The 27,028-nt window shown below is 32.9% G+C and overlaps 2 protein-coding genes across 5 annotated transcripts; one reads left to right on the forward strand and one right to left on the reverse strand.

Moving 5' to 3' along the window:
- Window positions 1–7,994: 7,994 nt before the first annotated feature.
- Window positions 7,995–21,458, forward strand: LOC126969725 (eukaryotic peptide chain release factor GTP-binding subunit ERF3A). 4 transcript variants are annotated; one of them, XM_050815281.1, is made up of 12 exons: window positions 7,995–8,451; window positions 9,091–9,380; window positions 10,023–10,128; window positions 10,233–10,379; window positions 10,970–11,115; window positions 13,174–13,328; window positions 13,526–13,643; window positions 13,946–14,149; window positions 14,786–14,944; window positions 16,486–16,590; window positions 17,955–18,123; window positions 19,262–21,458. In XM_050815281.1, the coding sequence occupies exons 1-12, from the start codon at window positions 8,220–8,222 to the stop codon at window positions 19,303–19,305; spliced, it is 1,875 nt and encodes a 624-aa protein (XP_050671238.1). In that variant the 5' UTR covers window positions 7,995–8,219; the 3' UTR covers window positions 19,306–21,458. The 4 variants fall into 4 exon arrangements, with proteins under 4 accessions (XP_050671238.1, XP_050671237.1, XP_050671240.1 ...); XM_050815280.1 differs by having other exon boundaries at window positions 7,997–8,451; window positions 9,091–9,392; XM_050815283.1 differs by having other exon boundaries at window positions 7,998–8,277.
- A 2,226-nt stretch (window positions 21,459–23,684) lies between these two features.
- Window positions 23,685–26,626, reverse strand: LOC126969737 (DCN1-like protein 3). Its single transcript, XM_050815300.1, has 3 exons — window positions 26,384–26,626; window positions 26,096–26,315; window positions 23,685–25,930 (listed from the first exon to the last, which is right to left on the reverse strand). Exons 2-3 carry the CDS (start codon window positions 26,166–26,168, stop codon window positions 25,038–25,040), a joined length of 966 nt encoding a protein of 321 aa, XP_050671257.1. The 5' UTR covers window positions 26,169–26,315; window positions 26,384–26,626; the 3' UTR covers window positions 23,685–25,037.
- Between the last annotated feature and the right edge of the window lie 402 nt (window positions 26,627–27,028).

The following is a 27,028-nucleotide window of genomic DNA, read 5'->3' on the forward strand; positions in this document are numbered from 1 at the left end:
TTATCTATACTGCGCAAAAGAGCGAAGATTCTAGAGGACCAATGCTATAAAACCTATATAGAAAGATGCGAGGAATCAATAACAAAAAATCCCAAATTATTCTGGTCATTCACAAAATCTATAAAAAACAATTCTAACATTCCTCCCTCCCGTCTCTTTTATGAATATCAATCGGCAGACACAGGAGAAGAAGTTTGTCGTCTCTTCTCTGATTATTTTCAATCGACGTTTCTTTCACCCACTACTGACCAAAGCGATCAGAACAGGACTCAGCCAGACTCTAGTTTCTCAATAAGTGAAATAGAAATAATACCAGATGAGCTTAATAAACAACTCAAATCTGTAGACCTTACTAAGGGAGCAGGACCTGATCGAATTCCCCCATTATTTAAACAAAAATGCGCAGATGTACTAACGGAACCTCTTACTATATTATTCAAACGTTCATTACGGGAAGGAGTAGTGCCGAAAATCTGGAAGTCTGCATTTATCACCCCCATACACAAAAATGGCAGCAGAAATGACATTAAAAATTACAGGCCAATTTGAAAGTTATGCATTTTCGCTAAAGTTTTTGAAAAATTAGTCTACACCCAAGCCTATAATAGTGTATCAACCTTATTTATCCCGAACAGCATGGATTTATTAGAAATCGCTCAACTACGTCTAATCTACTATCATTCCTAAATTACACAACATTTAACATGGATTCTGAGGGTTAAGTAGACTCTATATTCACAGATTTTCGCAAGGCATTCGATCGAATTGACCATAAAATACTACTCCAGAAAATTCTTTCGGCAGGAATTCATGGTAATTTATATAGGTGGTTTACCTCGTACATTGAGAACAGATCACAGGCTGTGGTTCTCAACGGATACTCAACAGAATGGAACTTCGTGCCCTCTGGGGTCCCTCAAGGATCCTTGTTGGCTCCATTGTTGTTTAATATCTTCATTAACGATATCGCTGCTTGTTTTCAACATTCCAAATTCCTACTATACGCAGATGATATGAAAATATTTAAACAAATTCGTGACGTAGATGACTGTCTTTTATTACAACAAGACATGCACAGGTTTCAAAAATACTGTAGCATCAACAAACTAGACCTGAACGTTCCGAAATGTTACGCTATAACATTTACCCGTAAGCCTAATTTTATTAAATTTCAATATTCACTTAATGGTCATCCACTCAAAATTGTAAATGAGATACGTGATCTAGGCGTAATTCACGACTCTAAGCTTTCATATGATAAACACATTGAAAACATCGCTAATAGGGCCAACCAGTGTATAGGATTTATCAAGAGATCCTGTTCCCAATTCTCAAGTATCAAGGTTATAAAAACGTTGTATTGTACATATGTTCGTAGCATACTCGAGTATTGTACACAAATTTGGAACCCTCAGTATGATATATATATTAACAGATTAGAATCAATCCAACGCAGATTTGTTAAATACCTTGAATATAAGTGCAAGACATACGACAATGATTATGATTCAAGATGCAGGAGATATCATATATTACCACTCCACGAGAGACGCAAAATAGCTGATATTCTATTCTTAACAAAAAATAGCACAATGTCACATTGACGCTCCCCATCTTCTCTCGAATATAAATTTAAATATTCCCAGAATCTCTGCAAGACATCCTAAATATTTACATATACCCCACTGTGCGTCAAATTACAAACAAAACTCATTCTTCTCAAGAGCATCTCACTGCATAAATAATCTTAAAGGCTTTCCTGATTTTGACCTGTTCATCCACAAATTCCATCAGATCAAAAATTACTAAAAACTGGTTTAATGTGTTTCCCTAACTGTTACTGTAAACATAATTGAACGTAGTGTTTAAATTCTCTCTAAACATAATAAATGTAATACCTATGTAATTATTAACAAATTATATATAATACTTGTATAAGAAAAAATAAATAAAAAAGATGTACCTATATTACGCTATGTGTTATTAGAAACAATATGCGAAAACTATTAAATGGTGTAAAATGTTCACACTATAATTTAGTAATTAAGTTATTGTAACACTGTAAGTTTTCGAAAAAAATAAATAAATAATAATTTAACAGCAAAAGTTGTGGCATTTTGTGGGGACAATGCCAATGTCAATTTTGGCGGCCCGGCTAGACGAGGAACTAACAATGTGTTAACGAAATTGCAATCATTTTTAAAAAAGCCATTAATAGGCATTGGATGTGGCGCCCATGTTATTCACAATGCAATAAAATCTACTGCAGACGGGCTACCTTTAGATTATGAAAGTATTATTGTGAAAATATATTATTTTTTTTATATTTACACGATTCGAGTTGAAGCTCTAAAGAAGTTTTGCACCGAAACTGGAATGGAATATCAACAAATGCTCGGCTATAGCAAAACCAGGTGGCTTGCTCTTATGCCTGCCTTGGAAAGGGTTTTAAAAATGTATCAGCCATTAAAAAACTACTTTTTAAGTATTGAAAAATGTCCCCTAATGCTAAAAAACTTTTTTGAAGATTCCCACAGCCGAATTGTGGCTTTATTTTTTACATGCTCAGTCAGCGAGTTTTCATCAAGCTGTATTGAAACTTGAAGGTCAGACTGTATCGGCAATTGAAGCGGCAAAAGAAGTCAATTTGACTCAGAAACAGACCAATCAATTTATTCCATTTACGGTCCGTCAATTCATGGTGAAATTGAAAAAAAATGGTACTGATATAGATGAAGAGTTTGTGAAAAGGACAGCTACAGAATTTTATAAAACAAGCTGTGAATATTTGGAGCAGTGGACTTGCTTTCTTACCAAAGAAATGGAGATATTTTATTGGGCAGATTTAAAAAAGGTCCCTGAATGGGAAGACGTACAAAAATGTCTCGACATATTAATTGAAAAGGAATATATTGACTGCAATAAGGATACAGAGGTTTTTGATGAATTTTCATTGATTTCTAAATATATTACTTTGCAAAAAGATCCGAATGGAACAATGTAAATGTTTCCGCGGAAACTCGTTGGGTGGAAGTATTCAAACACTTTCACGCTAACAATCTACAGCATGAAAACTTTTCTATATTAATTGAATATATTTTATGTTTACCTGCTACAAATGCACCAGTAGAAAGAGTATTTTCTATGATGAACAAATTGTGGACATCTGAGAAAACCCAGCTACAAATTTCAGTTCTAAAGGCGATGTTGATAACTAAAGTGAATATTAAAAAAACTTGCCAAGAATTTCAAACTTATTTGAAATCGTCACCAGCTATACTAAAGCAAATTTGTTCTTCTGATAAATATAAATATAACTAAGCTAACGAACTGTATAAACACTTACTTTTTTGTGAGTGAAAAAAATTAAACGGTTTCTATTTTTATTGACCTGAATCATCAATGTCCCGTTTTGAGTCAAAAAATAAATGGTCACGTTATATATTGCTGTAGTTTGAACCTTGATGTACATTGAAATAATATTCCAAAAATTGAAAAAGGAGAAATAATAAAGGTTTGAAGTATTACTAATTTAAAACCTAATACAGTAAAATTCAAAGTGGGAATGTCTTGCAGTACAATTATTATGCATGTAAAATCGTACATTAAAATTTATAATTAATAGGTGTTCGCTCATTATTAGGTATCATTATGAAAATCATTTATGTGAAATGTATGTTCGCATATAATCTTTAATTTTCTTGTCTTGTCTTTACAAATGAAGAAGCAAACGAACTATCCATACATCAGTCCATCAACCATTAGTCATTGATGATTTGAAATATTGTTTTGAGAACAGGTTGTATGAGATCCATGTGAGACATCAGTCTATAGATTAGAACCAATTTTGAAAAATACCACGAAACGCATTTCACCTTCGTTTTTGACGTTTTACAAACAGAGCATTTGGAGATTAAATAAAACAACTGCTGGAGTAGTATTAGGAATATATATATATACAAAATCCTTGAAACTAGTTAACCAATTACAATTGTTACTTTAAAAATATTTACAAATTTAGAAATTACGCAGCAATACTAAAGCTTACATTTTGACCAATAGTTAAGCGTTTCATTCATTTAGAATTTAGTAGAATAATACAATGTGTTCTATCTCGTTCTAAAACTAATGCAATCGCAGTAAGCCGGCCAGCGAGTGCTTGTGTAAACTAGCGTAGATGCTCGATCGGCGGGTGTCAATGAGCACTCACTCCTGTGACTCATTGATTAAAATTGAATGAATTGAAAACTACGCAATTTAGTAGAGTACGCTTGGCCTTGCTGTGAGGTTGTGTAACGCGGAGCATATGACTGGTCACGTGAGTACCTATATCTGCGGAGATGACTACTGGTGATCTGCATGATTCTATGACTTGATGTACAGCATTATGAAATGGTTCTTATCAATGCTAATATTACGGTATATAAAATAATATGTTCTTTTAAGAACGAATCTTTCGGCATACGCTATTACAGTTAATATGCACGATATATATTTCTACGATCTACAATGCTACGAAGGTATTACGTTAAAGGTTATATGTTAGACATTGTTATTAATTGATGTTATTTGTTGTAGGTGCAGCACAGATACACAAGTAACAAAGTAAACGACACGTAGAACATACAACGTATATGTTCTACTTGTCGTTTTACGAACCAATGTGGTAAAATTAGTTAGTTAACAATGCACCTCATACCAAATCAAAGCCGAAATATGGCACATACCAAAAAATGACATCGTAATAACCCTCGATTGCTATGTAAGGAATATGTGGAAGATGATTTATTAGAAAGTTACATGATATATATACAAAATCCTTAAAACTAGTTAACCAATTACAATTGTTACTTAAAAATATTTACAAGTTCAGAAAACGCGTCAGTCGAGTACGCTCGGCCTTGCTGTGCGGTTGTGTAACGCGGAGCATATGACTGATCACGTGAGTATATCTGCAGTCGTCGAGAGAACGTGACGATGCTTGTACTTCGATGAGTTGACTACTGGTGATCTGTAAGATTCTGTGAGCTGATGTACAGCATTATGAAATGGTTCTTATCAGAGCTAATATTACGTTATATAAAATAAAATGTTCTTTTCAGAACGAATCTTTCGGCATACGCTTATTACAGTTATTATGCACGATTAATATTTTTACGATCTATAATGCTACGAAGGTATTACGTTACATGTTAGATATTAGACATTTGTATTAATTGATATTATTGGTTGTAGGTACAGGTACAAGCTCTTCGGAACACTCCCCGTGATAAATGCGGTTGAAAACACACAATGACGTATCTTTGGCACTAGAAAATACTTTAAAGTAAGTTTTTGCTTTTGGTCAATTATTTTATAAATTTAATACATTTCACCAGAATTGTTACAAATTTGTTTATACAAGACAAGTGCTGACCCGACAATGCCCCGCACCCGCTCATTGTATGAATGATCACTATATGTAATAAAATGTCATGGACGGAATTAGTTGTATTGCGAATTTATAGGCATTTCTACGTAAAAAAAAGGTTCTAAATAAGTAATATTTAAACATATTTTATATTAAGCTATTGCATAGCTTCTATCGCGGGCCTTGAGCGTGGAGACCGAATCCAGAAATTCCGTAACGAAAATAACCTAACACCACGTATGCTTTTTGTGCAGAAGGTCCCAGGTTCGAGCCTGGGGTACGTTTTTTTAATTTCTTTATTTTTTTTATCACGTTTTTTTAATATTTCTCCGAATCCAAAATTGGACGAGGTAGAGCATTTTATTCATCCCACTTTACTGGAGTACACTGAAGAAGGGTCGAAGATATCAAGTCTGAAACTTATGTTTCTTATGTCAGTTACCATAAACCTATAGTTTCAATGATAAATATTCCTGAATAACCTACATGTATTGCAAGATTATAAAAATATTTTGAACAATATTAACTTCTCATTTATTTAATAAAAGAAAAAAAAAGTTTTCTTATCGAGTCACCACGCTCAAAAAGTGTAACTTGAATTAATATCAAAGAAAAAAAACGAAGGAAAAAAATATTGCATAAATAAAATAAATAAATAAACAATATGTTATATTTTTAAAGTGATTACCCTCACTTCTAGGATTAATACATAAATAAAATTTGAAAAACAAAATTTTATGAACGATGCGGGATTCAAACCCACCATTTTTATATTTGTGTATTAATCCTAGAAGTGAGGGTTATCACTTTAAAAACATAACATATTGTTTAGATTTACAAGAGCGACATCGCAAGTCAATTTCCTAATATGCAAATATTGGGGTTGAGCAGGTTATCAACTGTAAAGTAGATCCTGTAGATGAAGCCACAACCTGAGAGTTGAACAAAGCAAACAGAATTTTATAATGAGGCGGTACTCGAATGGTTAGCTCAGTTGGTTATAGCACCGGCACTTAACGCCGGAGGTCGTGGGTTCGAATCCCACATCGTTTATAAAATTTTGTTTTTCAAATTTTATTTGTGTATAAATAAATAATTAGAATTGCATAAGTTGATAAAAAATGCTATGCAATAGCTTTACCGCGGCAGTCCCCGAGTGCCACACGTCTTTTTTTTTCATCGAAAAAAACGTTTACAAAGTAATTTTGTACAATTAAACTTATTATTTAATAGCCTGAGGGCGGTCACTCCATTCCCAATCTTTGGTATCATTAAGAAAATCATTTGTTATAGTAACCTTTACCACAAAAACGTTTTTTAACAATTCTTTTGAATAACGTTATACTTTTGTTTTGAACATTTTCTGGGATCTTGTTGTAAAAGCATATACATCGCCCCACAAAAAACTTACTAACTCGACTTAGCCGAGTAGTAGGCATCATAAGTTTATGTCTATTCCTAGTATCATTATGGTTATGACAGTTTCTGGAAAATTCACTTATGTGCCTATGAACATACATTACATTATGAAGAATATATTGAGAAGCATCAATCAAGATGTTAATTTCTTTGAATTTTGCTCTCAAAGATTCTTTAGGACCTAGGTTATAAATAGCGCGAATAGCCTTGATCTGCATCACAAATATTGTATTAATATCGGCAGCGTTGCCCCATAGCAATATACCATAGGACATAATACTATGGAAATAACTTAAGTATACTAGCCGCGCCGTATATTAAAATCTCCGAAACACGCTGCTTCTAATGGTACAAGAATTATTCTGATCGGTTCTCTAGTTTTTGCAGTATAACCGAAGGAAAAAACCGGCCATACATTTATTATGGCGCACAAACAAAATGGTCACAGAAACAAAATGGCGCGTTTGAATAGCTGAAATATATTTCCGGGAAAGAATATTTATTTTTTAATTGAATAAAAATGTTTTTATCTATAATTTGATGTGTTTGATAATTTTTAGGATGTAAAAAATCAAATTAAAGTATTTTTAAAATTCATGCATAAACCATATTCTAGCACAGAACAAATTCTAGTCTGACGCTGTCTTGACACCACTCAAGTGTATGGATTTTTTTTTTGATAATATTGACATTTATAAATATATGGATATTTTCATTCTGAAATATTGAAACAATTGTTATTATATTATTTATCCGTTATTGAATATATTTTAACCTTTAGAAAAGTGGAAGTCGCTAACATCCTGTGGCCTTGAAGTTATCGAAATTAACGCTAACTCACTTTTTAGTCATCTAAAACGTGATTTAATGATTTTGCTATGGGTTTTTTTCCTTATTCAATCAACTCTCTATACTTAGGTACATATATCGTGTTATTTTTATGTTTTTAGCTAGGATTTTATACATTTCAAAATTTAGATAGGATTTGACAAATTTAATTGACATTTGACATATACATATACTGTGAATATCAACCAAAGACCATGTATCGTTTTTATCTGCTGTTTCACCGGATATAGATCAACACAAGTACAAGTTACTGAATTAAAAACTAGTAGTGATAGAAATAATAGCTTTTAAATTTAACTGTGATTACTATAACAAATATTGTCATTTTTGAGTTCCAGATTATCTGCTTTTATTAAACAAAACTTTAGCTTGTGACATAATTTTAGTATGACTTTATTTGGCAAATTGCCATGAACTTCCGGTGTGAGATAAAGACACACGCGGATCTATCGAGAAAAGAACGCAAAATTAAATATCGGAATATAACTCAATAAGAACGAATAACATATTTATTATTATTGTGCATTTTTTACTTATTAAAATGTCTAATAACGGTGCTCCGGATTCGTGGGAAAGTCAAGCTGAAGTGGCTGAACAAGGTGCAAAAGATTCTAATGATGTGTCTACAAAATTTTCCACGTTGAATGTAAATGCCGTGGAATTTGTGCCTACTTTTTGTATATCTCCTCAATCCAGCGAGAAAAGCTCGCCATCAACACCACAAAAATCTAAAAGTATCACCCCTATCTCCGATGGAAGTCCGGTCGTCAATGGTATGATGTCTTGTCACCTATTTATCACAGTTGGAATTCCTTCTGTTGTTAGTAGATGACTTTATTGAAAAAAATTATCATTTGGTACAATTTTCTGCATTATTTTTTTATTATCGTAACTTATGTTATGCAAAGTTGAAGTCCTAGTTTTTGCTGAAACCAGTTCTAACGGGTTACGTCGAGACACGCGGCGTGACTTTACGTTTATATCTTTGTTTTACTTTCTCTTTGTGGATTTTATTATTTATCCGAATTCCATTGGAATTTTAATTTAATTTAATTTTTCATGATTTTTTTTCTTTCACCCCCAACAACCTATAGAATTGATACTTTATTATAATTATTATTGTAGAGCCCAAAGAAAACTGATGGTTACTTTGTTACTAACCTTAAGTATTTGTATATTTAGGTATATTGATTTTGTTTAATTATGGATTTTTAAACATCAGCCTTCTTTACCAACAAACAAAATGTATTTATTATTTTTTTAATTAAATACTTACATTAAAATATAAATGCATTTCTACACATTAAATTATTAATTATGAATTTTTTTCCTGTGAAGATGGCATTTTATTTAATAATTAACTGAACAGGATAGCTAAGACATTCCATCTGATTAATAACCTTTTTTTACAGGCTGTAAAGATGGAAATGATACTGTAGCTGCTCCGGCATCACCACGAGTAGAGGAACCTCCTCCTGTTCCTCCCGCTGATGAAGCTGAAAAGTCGATGAATAGCACTCCAATATCTTCTGAAGCTGTGACTCCTGACAATGACTCGGGTCAAATTACTGATGCAGACCCACAGTCAGAAGTTCCGCTTGATGACCACTCTCCCACTGCTGACAGTTGGGAGAATGAAACTGAAAGTGGTTTACTAACTGAAGAAAATATTGAGCCTGATGAAGAGGAAGCAGAACCTCAAGTACAAGCAGCTGTAAATAAGCATGTTTTTGTTGTTCATTTGGTTATTTTAAATTCTACTTGTCTCAGTATTAGTCCTCCAACACAGTCATGCCTGACAGTGCATTCCTTGGGAAGCTTTTATCCAGCCTGGTGATTAACCTACCTTTGGTGGTACATCAAGGCTTAGGACAATATAAGCTTGTGTTTTTGAACAATAGCCAATCTTAACTGTTCCTTGCATGCGGCAGTGTTGATCATTCATCAAATGGCAGTATCAGCATTCACAAGTGTGTCAAACAAGTCCAAACATGACTAGTGTGATCAACTCCAAATGGAATGAATGTGTTAATTGATCACAACTGTAGCTTTTCCTAATCATTGTGTTTGTTCAATCTGTTAAATTACAAAAGTTTAATGTTTTTTAGTTTTTCTGTATTATCACACTCTAAATTGTGTTACTAAATTATTTATGTTCTATTACTGCATTACTGTAATTAAAAATCTACATGTAGAAATTACTGCACATAAATTAATTTCAATGAATATAAAGGTTATTTACATGATTTCAATTTCTTTGTTCATTTAATAATTTATGTGCTTCAGATTTTTAGTTTTCAATATTAATTTTCCTATACCAAATGAAAATTTATATTTGTAATAGGAGGATGGGGAAATTGCAAAGAAAATTCCGAAAAAGAAACCTCCACGGGTTGAAGAAACACGAAGCAAAAAAGAACATGTAAACGTAGTATTCATAGGACACGTAGGTGAGTGGTTTTTACACTGAGATATTTGTATTTCAAAGATAAATCTGTAGTTTTTAATACTTACATTAGTTTCCCATATGAATGTATGATTTTGATAATTATAGATGCTGGAAAATCTACAATTGGGGGTCAAATCATGTCACTGACAGGAATGGTGGATAAAAGAACACTAGAGAAATATGAACGTGAAGCAAGAGAGAAATCAAGAGAATCATGGTACCTATCATGGGCACTAGATACCAACCAAGAAGGTAATTAATTCATTTAATTTACACTATTTGTGTACTGACACACTACATGGGAAAATATTATGAAAAAAATCAACTTTTTGATATAATATTATTAACATACATATTAATTTTGCAATAGTTACTATCTGCATGTCAGTTTTAGTAGATTTCCTCCAGAAGGTGCCATTACTGGCAATCTTGGGTGCATTTCTCCACATCATCCCCTAGGAAGGTTCTCAGCCTTATGTTCAGTGTTCACCTTTTCATGCTCTGTTTTTTGAAATTATAATAATTAAATATAATTGTGAATTAAATAAGCTTGAATTTTAACCACTACGTGATCATCGGCATGTAGTGGACATTGTGATGTAGTAACCCTGACGAAGGACCTCCGAATGGTCCGAAACTAGTCAGTACCGATACCGACAAAAACGTGAGTAAAACTGTATTAAAAGATAATTTAATAATTACTCACGAAAGTTTTAATAATTTAATATAAAAAATAATTTAGGACAGACATTTTATTTAGGGTTTTTTATTAATGTTTTTGTTTCATTATAATAATGTGTTTCATTGAACTGTTCTCAAGAATTGATTTTTATTGTTGACAGAACGTGATAAGGGTAAAACTGTGGAAGTGGGAAGAGCATACTTTGAGACTGAAAAAAAGCACTTTACAATACTAGATGCACCCGGACATAAGAGCTTTGTTCCCAATATGATTGGTGGAGCCGCACAAGCTGATCTAGCTGTATTGGTATGTCTTCATAATAAAATTATAGAATTATTATATTGTACTACTGTACAGTTAAGAAAGAGTGCAGCAATTACGTCTGCAGTATTATTGATTGAGAGTGTGTATACATAATATAATTTACTTTTACCAGAAACAAAAAAAAACATGATATATGTTTTGTTAAATCTATATATTGTGACGAAATTTTATTAAAAAAAAAGAAGACTGCTAAATTTCCTGCACCCATTCTTGTCAGGTCTGAGGAGTACATTTTCAATAAATGGTAGATTTTAAAGTTTAATGTGTGATTTTAAATCCTATATTGAATATGAATATTTGAATGGTGTATAGATGCTTATGTTTACTATAATTAATTTTTTCATTGTATATAAACAAGCCTTCGCAATTCTGCATCACAACATAATATAATTTTAAGTACAAGCCATCTGTGCATGGCACACACATACTCCACGGCTGTATCTTATCTTTCTAGTGCTTGCACTGTTAATGTAAATATCAATTGAAATCATAGTCCGTCTTGAAGTACACGTAATTTTATGAAATTACAGTAGGAACTCGATTATCTGGCCCTCAGTTATAAAGATTCACGGTTATCTGGACTATTAACCGAGGCCAATTACATACATACAAGAAAAAAAGAATGAAGGTGTCTGAATTGGCATTATCCTGCCCGATGTGAGTTTACATTCATGATTCAGATCTATCACATAATGAAGCACTTCATACACTGGAAGCTTTCAAGCAGTTTGAAAAACAAACAGAGAGACAGAGAATTTAATTTGTATAAACAGAGAGTTATACTGTGATTTTACTACAGCTGATATAAATTTGTGATATAACAGCAATGAAGAGAGGAAGTCGCTTACGTCAGATGATCTAAGAAAATATGTTATAAGCTACAAAAATGGTCTCAGGCCTAAAAAACAATGACAGTGAGAAACACCTTGTACTCCTTGGACTAACTACGCTAGAAGAACAAAGAATACGAGGCGACATAAAATATTAACGGGGTATTATAATGTCCCTATGCTAAGCCGTATCTTCATTATGAACCAAAATAAGCATTGCAGGCGACACTCATTAAATCTAACACGCAATCTGAGTACAAGCAATCCCAGACATCACTTTCTGGCAAATCCAGTAGTGAACTGTACAAACATATACTTACACAAGTACAGTGATATACATGCATCAGCACAAAGTACTGCTAGTGTATTCAATAATGATAATAATAATATGTATGTTGGGACACGTATCTTCTAAAAATTCCTTAATTAACACAACAAACGTTTGTTGATATGTATTTGTTGTTTTAAATACACAACGTTATGTATAACATAATATGTACAAAACCTGCTTTTCTTCATACATTCGATTATCCGAATGCCTAGCAATACCAATTACTCCAGAAATTAGTACTGATTTTAAACTAGATATTATCTTATCTTGTTTTTGTACTTGTGTTACTATAAGGCCTGCTATAATTAGCATATACTAGAAATATTCCACCATTAATCTTTGTGACTCATCAATCAAAATGTGTTAACTCTGAAAATGGTTATAATGTTTATTATTTTCGCTACACATTTATCATTGTATTGTTAAACATGTCATTATTTTCAATAGTTTATTGGTCTATACAATATCCAAAGACTTCTGGGATTTGTAATTTCTGAGGACATGAATTGAGACTCTTTGAGAAGATGTAGTTTCTTTTATCCTATCATAGTTAGAAAAGTTAATAGCAAACCAAATGATGACAACTCTTATAGCCCAGTGTCACTACTACCGCCTACTGAGCTAGAGGTCCCGGGTTCGAATCCCCCTTGGTTCATACATTTATATGATGAATATGAATGTTTGTTTCCGAGTCATGGCTGTTTATAAGTATTTATATATGATTAAGTATGTATATTGTATTAAATATATCATTGTCTTGTGCAGGCTATGCCTAGTTTGGGGCTAGATAATTTGTGTAAAAGTGTGTCAATATTATTATTATAAATATTATTTCTTGCAAAACTACACTTTTAAATGGTCCCTATCCCTTTGTTGTAGGTTATATCTGCGAGGAAAGGAGAGTTTGAGACTGGATTTGACAGAGGGGGGCAAACCAGAGAACATGCTATGTTAGCGAAAACAGCTGGTGTTAAACATTTAGTAGCACTTGTTAATAAAATGGATGACCCAACAGTCAACTGGGATGAAAAGAGGTAACAAATTGAATAGTTCATCAACAACAGAAAACGTAACAAAATGATATTAATTAATATAAAAAAAGTCGTTATTGTGATGAAATGATTTCTGCATTCTAAACTATTAGTGTTATTTTACTTAATATGTTGAAAGACAAGAGTATCTAATTATAATATGTGGCGAACTGTGTCTTAAATTATATTTATTATTTCAGATATAATGAATGTAGAGATAAAATTTTACCTTACCTTAAGAAACTTGGTTTCAACCCATCAAAAGATCTCTCATTTTTGCCAGTTTCAGGACAGACTGGCCAAGGATTATTGGAAAAGGTACAAATGGCATTATTGTAAATGTATTATTTTAATATTAAAACTACTGGTTTTTGAAGGAAATTGAAATTGTTCTTTACATTTTTGGGCCAGAATTAAAAATAATTGGAAATATTGAGAACATTGTCAATCTGGGCGCTGTATTGTATGAGGCATGTGCTGACCTGGCAAATGTTTTGCCATATAAATTAACTATCCCGCGCTCGCTCATTCTACGAATTGTCTATAATCTTAATTATTAGTCAAAAAAATAATATTGATATCGTTTTGTTTAGCCTACTTAATAATGTTGCTATATTCAGGTGTCTGAAGCTGTTTGTCCATGGTACCAAGGCCCCTCATTTATTCAGTTAATAGATGAGTTGCCATCAATGAACAGAAAAGTTGATGGACCATTTATAATGCCAGTAGTTGACAAATATAAGGACATGGGCACAGTTGTCATGGGCAAAGTTGAGGCGGGAACCACACGCAAGGGAAGTACACTGTACTTGATGCCTAACAGGGTAAGTTTTACTTAATAAAATAAAAATAGCCTTTTTTTCTTTTCAAATTTGCTACAAATTAGCCTAGCTTATATATAAGTAGTAAAAGGTGGGTAGCTAGAGCTGGCTCTAGCTACCCACTACTACTACATGATGTCCCTGACTTCGAAGTTCATTTGCAAAGGCCTGGAGGAGGCCTGAAGTACTGAAGAGTATGATGATAGGAGGTATAATCATTCTCTTCAGTACTTCCGGTCCAGAGCATCTCTGTGGGTTACCAGAGGGAGGCTCCTTTGTCCTCCAGGATGCCGGCTAGATCATGGGTACCACAACGGCGCCTATTTCTGCCGTAAATCAGTAATGTGTAAGCATTATTGTTTCGTTTTGAAGGGCGCCGTAGCTAGTGAAATTACTGGGCGAATGAGACTTAACATCTTATGTATCAAGGTGACAAGCCGTTGTAGAGCCACTCAGAATTTCTGGGTTTTTCAAGAATCCTGAGTGACACTGCATGTAATGGGCAGGGCGTATTAATTACCATCAGCTGAACGTCCTATTGGTCTCATCCCTAAATGTAAAATGTCACAAAAAAAATAATTTATAAAAACAGTTTTGACGACTATAATATTAAATTAAAAGTAAAACATTTTATTCAAGGTACAAGTAACTGTAGACCAGTTATGGTCTGATGATATTGAAGTAACATCAATCGGTCCCGGTGAGAATGTTAAAGTGAAACTCAAGGGTATTGAGGAAGAAGATGTATCACCCGGGTTTGTTTTATGTGACACAGCAGAGCCAATCACAACAGGAAGAGTAAGTAACACATAATACATTTTATTGTTCTCATTTTTAGGGTTCCATAGCCAAATGGCCAAAAACGAAACCCTTATGGATTCGTCATGTTTGTCGGTCCGTCCGTATGTCACAGCCACTTTTCCTCGAAATTATAAGAAAGATTTTCACACGAAAATAGAAAAAAAAGGGGAAATTTTGGGGGTTGAATAGTTGACTGAAAAGAAAATATTTTTTCATTAAAACCATACATATCTTCAGATGGGTCTTCAAAAATGATATTGAGGTGTCTAATATCATTTTTTTTCTAAACTGAATAGTTTGCGCGAGAGACACTTCCAAAGTGGGTAACATGTGTATAATATTAATTAATTTATTACATTTAACAGGCTAGGGAGACACGTCAAATAAAATTTTTGCTATATTAATTATTGTAAGGAGCATCGGTATAAAATTATGCAACTGAGTTATGATTTTATTCACTCTCATATTATAATAATTATGCTGAGGGATCACTGCCACTCTCTTGCAATACTGGAGGAATTACTGGAGCGTTGCCTGTTTTTAGAAAGGTTTACGCACATATTTTGATGGTACCTTTGTCGTATCTTCCGGGAAAACCGAACAAAAAAGGATACTCATTCAACAGTTTGGTTGTACGTAGAAGAAAGTTCTTTGAAATCTGCACTGTGGAGGAACGCCGTGTAATTTGTGGCGTGGCGTGCGAAGGTGGAATTCGGCGGCAGGAATCAGGTCAAACAGCTCGTCGGAATACTCCCCGTGATAAATGCGGTAGAAGATACATATTGAATCGACGTCTCTACGCAACGCCAAGTGATCCAGCCGTTCACAGAATAATGGGCCCAGACAATTCGAGCAGCTCTGCGTTGCACGCGGTCAAATGATTCTAGTTGATAGTAGGGTGTGCTAGACCAGAGACAACAGGAATACACAGGCAGGACCTGCGCTTTGTATAGGGCTAGAATGTGGGCCGGCTTGAAGCATTGCCGTACGACCTTCTCAAGAGAGGACTCGATAGGAGACACAAATTTCTTCAGGCACTCTGACGAATTCCCAAGAGAGACCTACATGGCCATTGTCCCTAATATATGGCATCTCCAGTACTGTCCTTTGCATATCACTGCATGTTGGAGGAGTCCAACAAACACATATCATTGATATGCATAAGGAACAGCTTGGAAATAACTCAAATGAACTCTTGGGAAGCCCACATTATGGAAGTTTTGAGAGAAAAGACTTGTACATGATCAAAGGCCTTCGCTATATCCAGACTAACTGCCAGATCTTCTCCCTTGCTTTCGATAGCCGACCGTTCATCGCGAAATCCGTACTTTTGGTGATCACTCTAGGTATATCAAAAGCAGGCGGTTAATTATGTTATCCATGCTTAGGAGAGCTGCCAGTTAATATCCATAGGCACGTAGTTAGCTGGGTCCGAACTATCTGCGCTCCTTCTCTTACTCAATTTTTTTTATTATTACCTATTGGTCTATTATTATAATCGATTTCGTTAATTTTTAATAAATATTTCCTTTTTACAGGTGTTTGATGCGCAAGTTGTCATCTTGGAGCACAAATCAATTATTTGTGCAGGTTACTCAGCTGTCATGCATATTCATTGTGCGGCCGAAGAAGTTACTGTTAAGGTATTCATTAAATAATAATAATGTCTTTATTTTGACCAATAAAGGATCATAATGTGTTAGTCACAAAGTAACTTTAAACCCAGTGTTAGTACAAGATATCTTAAAATCTAAACCTTCCTAATCTAGGACAGGACCGACTTGTCAGCACATGTATCAAACAGCAGTGGTTCAGGTACTGACAATCGAACCTGAGCGAAAATGCCCTCAGAATACCATTGATAGCCCGGACCCTATGCTACAGAGACGTACAATGCTTATGCATGGCCCCCATTTAATCATTAAAGATCATTATATTATTTTTTTTATATTTGTTCCCATTTGCTTCCAAATGGGCAAGAGGCTTACATGATGATTATGTGGTGAGGCAACATAAATTTCGGTTTTCGAATACAGCTGCTTGTATCAAGCTCAACAACTCCTGTGATCACTCATGATATATGCCGTTGAACATGCCGAGAGATCAACATCTCTACACAACAATAAAGAACTAAGTTGACCAGAGATAACTTGATGGTTGATGATTCGAGCCACTTTTCATTGTTTATATTTCATATCCTTATTAAAGTTACTTAAAATTGTGAATGACAATATGCCCCATACAATACTACACTAATACATGTATGAAAGATACTATAAGATTCCAGTGAAAGTAGATGTTTCTTTACCTTTTTTCTTTTTTGAAAAAGAAACAAAGGACATGTGTAGATTCACTGTTCCTCAGAAAACAAACATAGACCTAACAAGTTTCAGGCACTTTCGGAATTACTTTTACTTGTTGTTGAAAACACTGTCAATACAATGATAATTCTGAAGTTTTCCGAACGACGAGCTGCCTTGCAAATAAAGGCGGGAAATGTTATACGTCCGAACTCACCATTCGTAAGCAAAATGTCTATTTGTAAAAATTTTACACATTCATATACATTATAGTTATAACTTTGTCTTGATTAAAAGGTCTTAGTTACCAGGCCATAAAAACCCAAAAAAAAAATTATGTAAATTTTATTTGTAAGGATGTGTGTCTCTAAAGAATGCTACATTTTAATCATAAGCCTAAAAGATAAATATTTGTTGTTAATACTTACTTAATGTTACTGTGGATAGTTTCCATGCCATAATGCGCAAAAAGGCGGTCTCCATGTTGCACCATCTATGTGTAAGCAGTAACAGCATCCTAAAGATGATTGCTGCCAGAGCTGACTGCTGCAGAGCTCTAGGTTTATAAATATATTTCACTAATAATACTAACATAGTACATAAGAAATATTGTTACTAATACATATATTAATATATATGGAGATGTCTTTGAATTAAATAAATAAATAGAAAAAAAATAATGTTCAAATAAATATTTATTTTTGCAGGCGCTGATCTGTTTGGTGGATAAAAAAACTGGCGATAAGTCAAAGACGCGGCCGCGGTTTGTGAAGCAAGACCAAGTGGCCATCATGAGGATAGAGTGTGCCGGTATCATCTGTTTAGAGCCCTTCAAGAAGTTTGCCCAGATGGGAAGATTCACATTAAGAGATGAAAGTAAGTCAATTAAATTTATACATTTTATTATTTATTAACTGTGTGTATTATATAATGAGAGATGAACACATAATTTTTCCAAAAAATAACATATTTAAGCATATTTAGATTGGTCGCTAACTATGGGCCTTATGAGGAAGCTCAGCGGGCAATGGAGAGGGCTATGCTCGGAGTTTCCCTAAGAGATCGAATCAGGAGGAAATGAGGAGATTCGTAGCAGAACCAGTCTCTGTGACATAGCCCATAATTATTCAATAATAGTGCTTTGTATATTTTTAAATTATTTACTTCATGTTTGTGGATAGCTAATAAGCTATAAGATATCGAAATAGCAGATATCGAAACTTTTTTGGGCACCTCTGTAAACACCACCTACCTTTTTATGACATGTGTCACAAGGTTTCCCATATCAAGAAACATTTTCTTGTGTGGTCAAATTTAGAAGAGGTCAAACACAAAGATACAAATATCTAGTTTTTGTCCCAGAACCAAAAGAGCCCAAGAGGGATATAAGTGGCTAAAATAAATCAGCTTTTATTCTATGATGTAAGTACATAAAATTATAGTTAAATAAACATTAAGGGTGTCTGGCAGGGGGCTACCACGATATTAATTGTCTGGCAATGAATTGTTAAATATTCTCGGTGCCATTTCAAGAACACTATTGGACATAGAAGCTGTGTTGCTACCATATAAACGTAATCTATTCTTGCTTCTCAAATATATATTGTGGATTTCAGATGTTCTAACAAATGTAATAATTAAAGAATCATTAAATTGATTTGTCGACAGTGAGCAAGTTGTTTACACAAAAACTATTGTAATATTATACTGAAAGTAATATGAAAACATTCAATAATGACAACCTGTATAGCCAAGTGGTTAGCAATCCTACATACTAAGCTAGAGGGAGGCTATTTGAACCAGGGAGGGTTCGTATCAAGGTGCAAGCATATATGTATATTTAAGTATGTTTATTTGTATTTATGTATATATATGTAAGTATATTGTATTAAATATATCATTGTCTTGCAACCCATAACACAGGCTATATGTCTAATTTGGGGCAGGATAATTTGTGTAAAAGTGTGTCAATATTATTATTATTAGTAATTATTTCGTTTGTTTTTTTTTTCAGATAAAACGATTGCAATTGGAAAAGTTCTCAAAGTCATAGAGTAAACCCGGCACTACATTTATAATTTAGGTAGGTTAGTATTTAATATAATAATTTAATATCTTCTTGAGAGATTGTGTCTATGTAAAATACAAAATTGAAATTCACTTAGAGCTTGAGTGTCAAGTGTAATGTTGATATTTAGCACAGCAGTACTGGTCACAATTTGGTACGAAGAGTGTCACCGCCACTGCCATACAGCCTCTTATCGTAGCTTAAAGCCTAGACAGATAATTAAAGCCACGTCATATTTCAAACTAACCTGTTTGTTATTGATATAGTTGAATATCATGTTGTAATGAAATTTTAATGAATATCGGGTACAATTAGATGTTTTCAATGTGTGTAAAAAATATATTTATACTGTGAACGTAGTAGTTTTATATCAAACGATGTTTAACATGCTTCCATTGAGCAAGTGATAAACGAGTCCTCAAAATATAAACGAATGTGATAATCAAAATATTCACTAAACTTAATGACCGAACGAACATTTTTACATAATACATACTTTAATATATCATATATTATTATATTTGACATAAATTGTTGATTTGTTACCAGTGTAACGTGAGTGCAGGAATTGAGTGTTGCCACTGCTGAGTAAAACATTGAGCATGGTTCATGAACAAACAAATGTTGCCAGCTGTTATGTAAATTATTAATTTATTGTGTACATATTACAATGCTCTAGATATTTAAGAGCGAATATGAAATATGTAACATAAGTCTGCTTCGAAACATTTATATTATTCATGAAACATGCACATGGGAAAATTTGATGCTCTTTCAAGTTGCAATCGTGCATAGGATTGTTACAAATATAGTAGTATTCTAAGTGCTCTTAAATATTTCATGTGTACCTATTGCAAGCATATATTTATATTTTTATATCATTGTCGTGAAAACTGTTTGTTTTGAGATATGGTTAGTGCAGTTGTCTGATATGTATTTGGCATACAAAGGTCTCGGTTGGTTTAGATCAAAGTGGATCTCTCACTTGAATGACCGCATTTGTAAATAACTGGAGATATTGGTGTAGAATTTCCCCCATGTGTATAGTAAGAGCACAGAGAATAATATGCCCTCATCTACATGCTTCGTGAAGCTCTCATGTGTGTTAGGATGGACAACAGCTTGTAAATGTCATCCGGAAGTGAAATGTCCTACATTATGGGTAATTTATAAATTACCGGTTCACCAGTTGTGTGTTACGATTATAAATATTAATTTTATACTTTTCCCTCTTGCTCCCATTTGAAGCGTTGAATATCCTAACAGTTAGTGTTTAACCCTATATTTTCACTTACTATAAATATATTAAGTAATGGTTATATATTGTTCCATATTTTAGAAACAGTGTAATTTTTTGCTAACATAATTTGCTATGCTATGAATATAGGCATAGACAATTAATTTGTAAAGTATGTCCAATATAGCATTATATTATTTGAGTAGTAACACATGTATCGGTATCATATAGATAAACATACTACTTGCAATATTTTTATAAAATTATGATAACATGTAGTTAATATTATAATATGTAATTTATTCATCTGGGCATATAAATTATGGGCAAAAGTTGGATTTATTTATAAAACATAGAGTATGTTTAATGAGGTTAATATTTTAATGGTTTTGGTTAACCTTCATTATTCTCAGTCGATAATTAACACCTATTTTTTGTTATTGGCATTATTAAGTCGATACCTAGGATGTGAAATATTCTAATGTATTTTATATATTGTCACACGAAGATGAGAGATATAAGGTACTTATAATATAGTGAGGGCTGCATAGATAGACCAACGAAACATTTGTTAAATTATTGTATTATTTGAGCCTTCTGCTTTTTTAAAGTAATCAGTTTTGTTAAGGATGATACATTAATGATTTATGTATTTATATATCAGTGATTATGACCGAAATGGCGAGCGAGAAGCACATTTTAATTGGTGATGACACGAGGAGTCTGTATATCAATGACGTAACATCCGTAACACGCTGTCACTCGGTCACGGCATAGGACGCGATGACCGCCGCCATAGTGCCTTTTATTAATTTTCGCCACGGCGCCGCACAATGTGCGTGCATATTATTATATGCGTCTTATATTATTTTGTTTAAATTTAAATAAAATTTTATCAAAACTGCATTGAACTGTTTTATTTACTTCAGCTCTCAAATTATTTTTCCTTGATTAAATGCTTAATATGGATAAATTACATGAGAGAAAAAATAACACATTTATAAACTTTTTTGGCATAGGAAGACAAAGGAGTGTACGGTCACCTTATATTAAGTGGTCTCTGCTGCCCATTCTTAACACGCTTTTGGTTAAGGTAGCAATGTCACATCGTCCTGAAAACCGCGTACGGTACGAAAAGAACGTGGGACTACCGCAGTTTGCTTGAATGGGTAGATAGTTATTTGAAAACAGCACTATAAAGTAACGCCACATATCCAGATGGTGGGGATGATATCTTAAATTTTAACATGTCCTGCGAAGGTGGGATTTGCCTTCGGGTATCACTTCAAACAGCTCTTCGGAATACTCTCCATGATAAATGCGATAGAAGACACAATGTAGCTGTGTCTCTACGCAACGTCAAGTGTTCAAGCCGTTCACAGATAACTGGATCACCGACAATTCGAGAGACCATAGATAACAGCAATACTCCATTTATATGGCCGACAGGTGCTTTTTTGTAGAGCGCAAGAATGCTTGAAGTATTGACGTTCTCTATTCCTCAGTTTCTTCGAACTCACTTTCTATACACCAATTAGCTTGCTGCCAACCTGTCTTTCAAATTGTCTTCTTTCTAGAATAATGCCCTAAAGGAAAAATCCATTGCCACGACCACCATTTCGGTTTCCACATAGAAAATTCTCCTACAACAGCCAATTAGACTTCAATACCATTATACAGTTATCAGAGAAGAAATAGTACACTTCTTCGGCATTTATTGATGTAAATTTTTAAAAAAAAATTGATGTAAAGCAATTTATATCCATAATTTAAATACGAGATGCAAAAGAAGTAGTACTAGGTATTCTTCCGATTCAGTAGTCGGGCTGAGAGTGTGAGGTTTTATCCAAAACAAATAACAGATTTGGGTTTAAATAGATTTAAAAGTCCTGTTAAGCCGAATTTTACAAGTTATTGTTTTTTGTAATTTTATTTTTTCGGTAGTTTTTAATTGGTTTGACTTGGAGGTAAATGTTATATATTATTATTAATTATGTACCTCTTAAAATTAAATTGCATAATCTGCAGGTATTTGTATTAAGTAGATAATATACAGGTTTTAGAAAAGTATTTGGGATGTTTCAGTTTCAGAATTATTAACTATTAAAAAGACTCCAGATCAATCCGTGAATTTTGTAAATGAGTACTTTGTGGCAAAGACTTGGCTCAGCAAATTCAGCCTAAAGCAAAAACTTTCCGTTGTACGACCCAGTTCGTGTCCACAAATAAATTCTTTTGTACTATTAGATACTGATCCAGTGGAAGTGGAAAGAATTTTGATTAGTGACAAGGCGAGAGGCAAGAGTGGGACCGCGGCGGGAGGACACCGATTCCAAAAATAACAATAATTGAAACTGGAATTAGATTAATTAATTAGATTTTATAAAGTTAAAATATTAAATTTATAAAATTTTATAAAAATACGCAATTATTTTTTTACTTTTTAGTGCATATTATATCTATTGTTTTAGAATAGTTCTTTTTGAACGGTTGTTTTTTTGTTAAAACTTTTATTTAGGTACTTTCTTAACCTTTGGATGTATCTCCACAATGATGTTTTCAAGCAACATTATCTATACTGTGCAGAAGAAAACTATGGGATAACCTAACTTGCGTGGTGACACGACAAAAACCACATACAAATCACGGACGAGTAAAAAGTAGTAACGAGAAGGACTCCGCGCCGTAATATTAAGTAGGAAGTGAAGCACCGTTATGCTAGTGTGTGCGGTTACGGCGGACATTAGTTACACAATTTTTCTGCCATAAATAATCATATAAGGCCTCAAATACTTATATAGTATCGTTTTACACTTTTTCACAACGCACGTCAGCATTTTTAAAATATTTCATTCAGACGCAAACTGATCTGTCACAGACGATGACAATTCTCATAATGGCCACCAATCGGCCTACTACTAGTGTAAGTGTGTTCGTGGGGCTATGTATTTACACGTTAATCGGCTTGTTTTGGTGCTACACTGTTATGTAATGTGACACAGAGTATCTACTTATTTTTTTACTAGTCCGTGATACAAATCAGGGAAAGTGATTAGATACCTACTTACTTTGTTTTGTATTGTATTGTTGTGCGACTTTATTAAAGAGATTAAAAAAAAAACAAGAACAACATAATATTAAGAACTCTAATTAATTATGATAGATTTTTAATAAATAAATTTATGTACATTGGTTATCATAATAATTAAAAATAAGATTTATTTATTATGCATTAATAGGTATGTTCCTATAGTAAACAATCCATGATATATTAAAGTTTAGCTATATATAAATTTGATATCAGATATAATGTAACATACAGGGCAGTCAACTTAGACCTAAAGCAGTATATATGTATATTTGACAAACATGTGCTTTATCTAAAACTAACCCTGTTCAAGGTAATCAACTCTTTAATTTAAAAATACATTTTTTTTTGCAATCGTCTAAGTTGAGTTCTGTCCACTTGATGTACTTTTTTAACTGTTTATTTGATCATTATTATTAGCAGAAAATAGATGCATTCATATAAGAATTACATAAAGAAATTTTAGTGTTTAGCAAAGGTGGACCGATATCATGACCAGATCTAGTCATAACAAGTTATATAATATTTGTGTATGAAAAGCCAGTACAATGAGCTCAACCTATTTATGTTTCTTTTGACCTAATCAAAAAACATACATATGTTTTGAAGTAAAAAATAAATGATGTGGCTTATGAAAAGATTACTATTGACAATTGGGACTTTAAAGAGGGTGTGAATATCATATGATACAGAGGCCATGTTGAACATGAAATTTAGAATTTAACAACATTTGGATTAACCTAAAAGTTGGCAAAAGGCGGACAACAATCCATAATGGACTGTGATAGGTCGGTTGTCAAACCTGGGACCATTACATATCTTTAAATTTGCTGTTCTCCTTGTGACCCAAAGTATCAAAAACTGGCTCAAGACCATCAGTGCAGTTTCTAACATTAATTTTAACTAGCACTTAATTATTATCAGTTGTTTTATTTTTGGACCTTGTTAAATTTTCCCATGTCCGGACTCCACCTTATTTGCATTTGCATTGCATAAAAATAACTTCAAACAAGTAAATATTAGATAAAGCAATCATTTGTCAAATCAGTTAATACCCCTACTACAACCTTTTATCATCTACATTGACTCACCCTGAACACAATTTTAACAAATACTTGTAAGTATATTTTATTATTAAGCAAATTACTAATGACTGTACAAATCTGGACTAATTCCACAGATGGAATGTCATTATTTATTTTATACAAATTCAATTCATAGCATAGACTCGCTAAATTCATCACAATACAATATTTACATAGTTCTACTCAAATCTCTGAACCACACAATTGGCCAACCACAATAACACATTGTTTACAATCTGATCAAAAACAAACAAATCAGTCTTAATACTTAAGTACTTACAACACCTATAATTTGGCAAATGTTAAAGAAATTCAGTCCTGAATTATTAAATTACTTTTAGATATATTTTGATTCAATTGATCATTTTCATACTCAACAAAATCATCAAATAGACTCGGCCAAGCCTCTGTATCATCATAGCTGCTGAGATCGTCTCCTATATATTCACAAAAGTTTAAAAACATGTACCAAGTATCTTTAGGGATGCCTCTTATGTGTGGGTTGCTCTCTAAATAATTTAACCACCTTTCTAGGATTGAGGGCTCATTATTTGTGAAGACAAGTCGCCACAATAAAATAGCTATATCAGCTGGGAGTATCCTTTGTCCTGTACTAACTTCAAGGCCAAACTTAAATGTATATCTGTACAAGTCTTTGAATTGTTCTGAATCCTTGTTAAGTTCATTTGTTATATCAATCAATTTCTGTTGTATACCCTTCATAGAATCAGTTTTCATATTTTTCAAGCCCTGAATGAATTCAGCTCTTGTGAATCGACACATTTGGCTTGCGTTTAGCTTCCAAGCAAGTACTAATACTTTGAAGTCATCTGGATTCAACTGCAAATCATTACAAAGATTCTCTATACCCTCAGTAAGTATGGCATCCTCGAATGAGTCTTTGTAATGATCAAATAATTGATTAATTTTACTATCTGAAATTCTAGACTCATTTGAACCCAATGATGACATTGATATAGGTATAGATGATAGTTTTTGATAGAACATTTTTGGCTTTTCATTGCTGCCATGTGATTTTTGTATGTTTGTTATCTCTGTATTTGTGCATACCATGTTTGCATTTTGAGCATTACTATTATTTATGTTTGTGCCATAATCATTATTATGCAAAAGTGGTATTTCTTGTGGATAATGTGATATCATTGCTGTTGAAACTTCATTTGTTGGGACTATTTCTGTTGTATCTGAAAAATTTTACAAAATGTTGCAAAAAAGAATAACACATCAAGTATATACATATAAATAAGAATTTTATGAATAATGATAATGAATAATTTACTAATAAATAAGAATTTAATAGTAAAATAAATAACAAGAAAAAATTTTGCAATCTTTCATTAATATCTTACCATCCTTTATTCTAGCAGGAGATGTTATATCAGCATTATTCTGATTATTGAAACAGCTAAGACAATGGCCCATTTGACAAAATGTAGTGTAATATGGTACAAAACACAAAACTTTTTAACATTAATTCGCTCAACTTTATTATTTGTTTATAACTATACAACATAATGTAAGAAAATTGCGTTTATCGAAAGTTGGAATTAATTCGTCATTAACAACCACCTGAAAAAGTTAATACGTTAATTATAAATCAATTAATACATATTTAATATAAGTTATTATTTACTTACCTTCTTCATAGTATTTTAATGTTTGAGGTCATACAGAATGAGAAAACAAACAAGCTTCGAAAAAGTCACACATATTATTGCTGTAGAATGTTCAAGTTATTTCTACATTTGTTAATCATTGTTTTGAACATCCGAATAATTTTTATTTGTTGTCTATAATATAATTTATTACACTGAAAAAAATCTAAAAATTATTAAACTCAGCTGGGTTTTTGCAACTTTTTTTTTTTCCTATTTTACAAAGAGTAATTAACAATGGTCAATGAGCAATGACATTTCAAACTCAGACTATTAAAAATTGTATGATATTGTTGATTATTTCATCGCAAACCATGTATTACGCTTATATTTTTTATGAAACGGAGACGGTTAATAAGGCTCCTCCAATTCCAATTGAAGATGTTCGTCAACAAGTAGCCGCCATGTCCGGTATGAGAAGTTTTCCCATGATCGGTTATTTTCCGGGTGATCCTGTAACGTAAAAGTACTGCAGATCTATTCCCCCTAAAAAACATGTGCGTCTCGGGACACCCGACAAGTGATAACTTAAATAAATCTAATTTGAGCTATTTAATATTAAATTTGTTTAACTTGAGTAAAGCTTAGGTTATTATTAAATATATATTATATGGTTATTTATATATC

Source organism: Leptidea sinapis, chromosome 19 (genome assembly GCF_905404315.1).
Source record: "Leptidea sinapis chromosome 19, ilLepSina1.1, whole genome shotgun sequence".
Classification (NCBI taxonomy): domain Eukaryota; kingdom Metazoa; phylum Arthropoda; class Insecta; order Lepidoptera; family Pieridae; genus Leptidea; species Leptidea sinapis.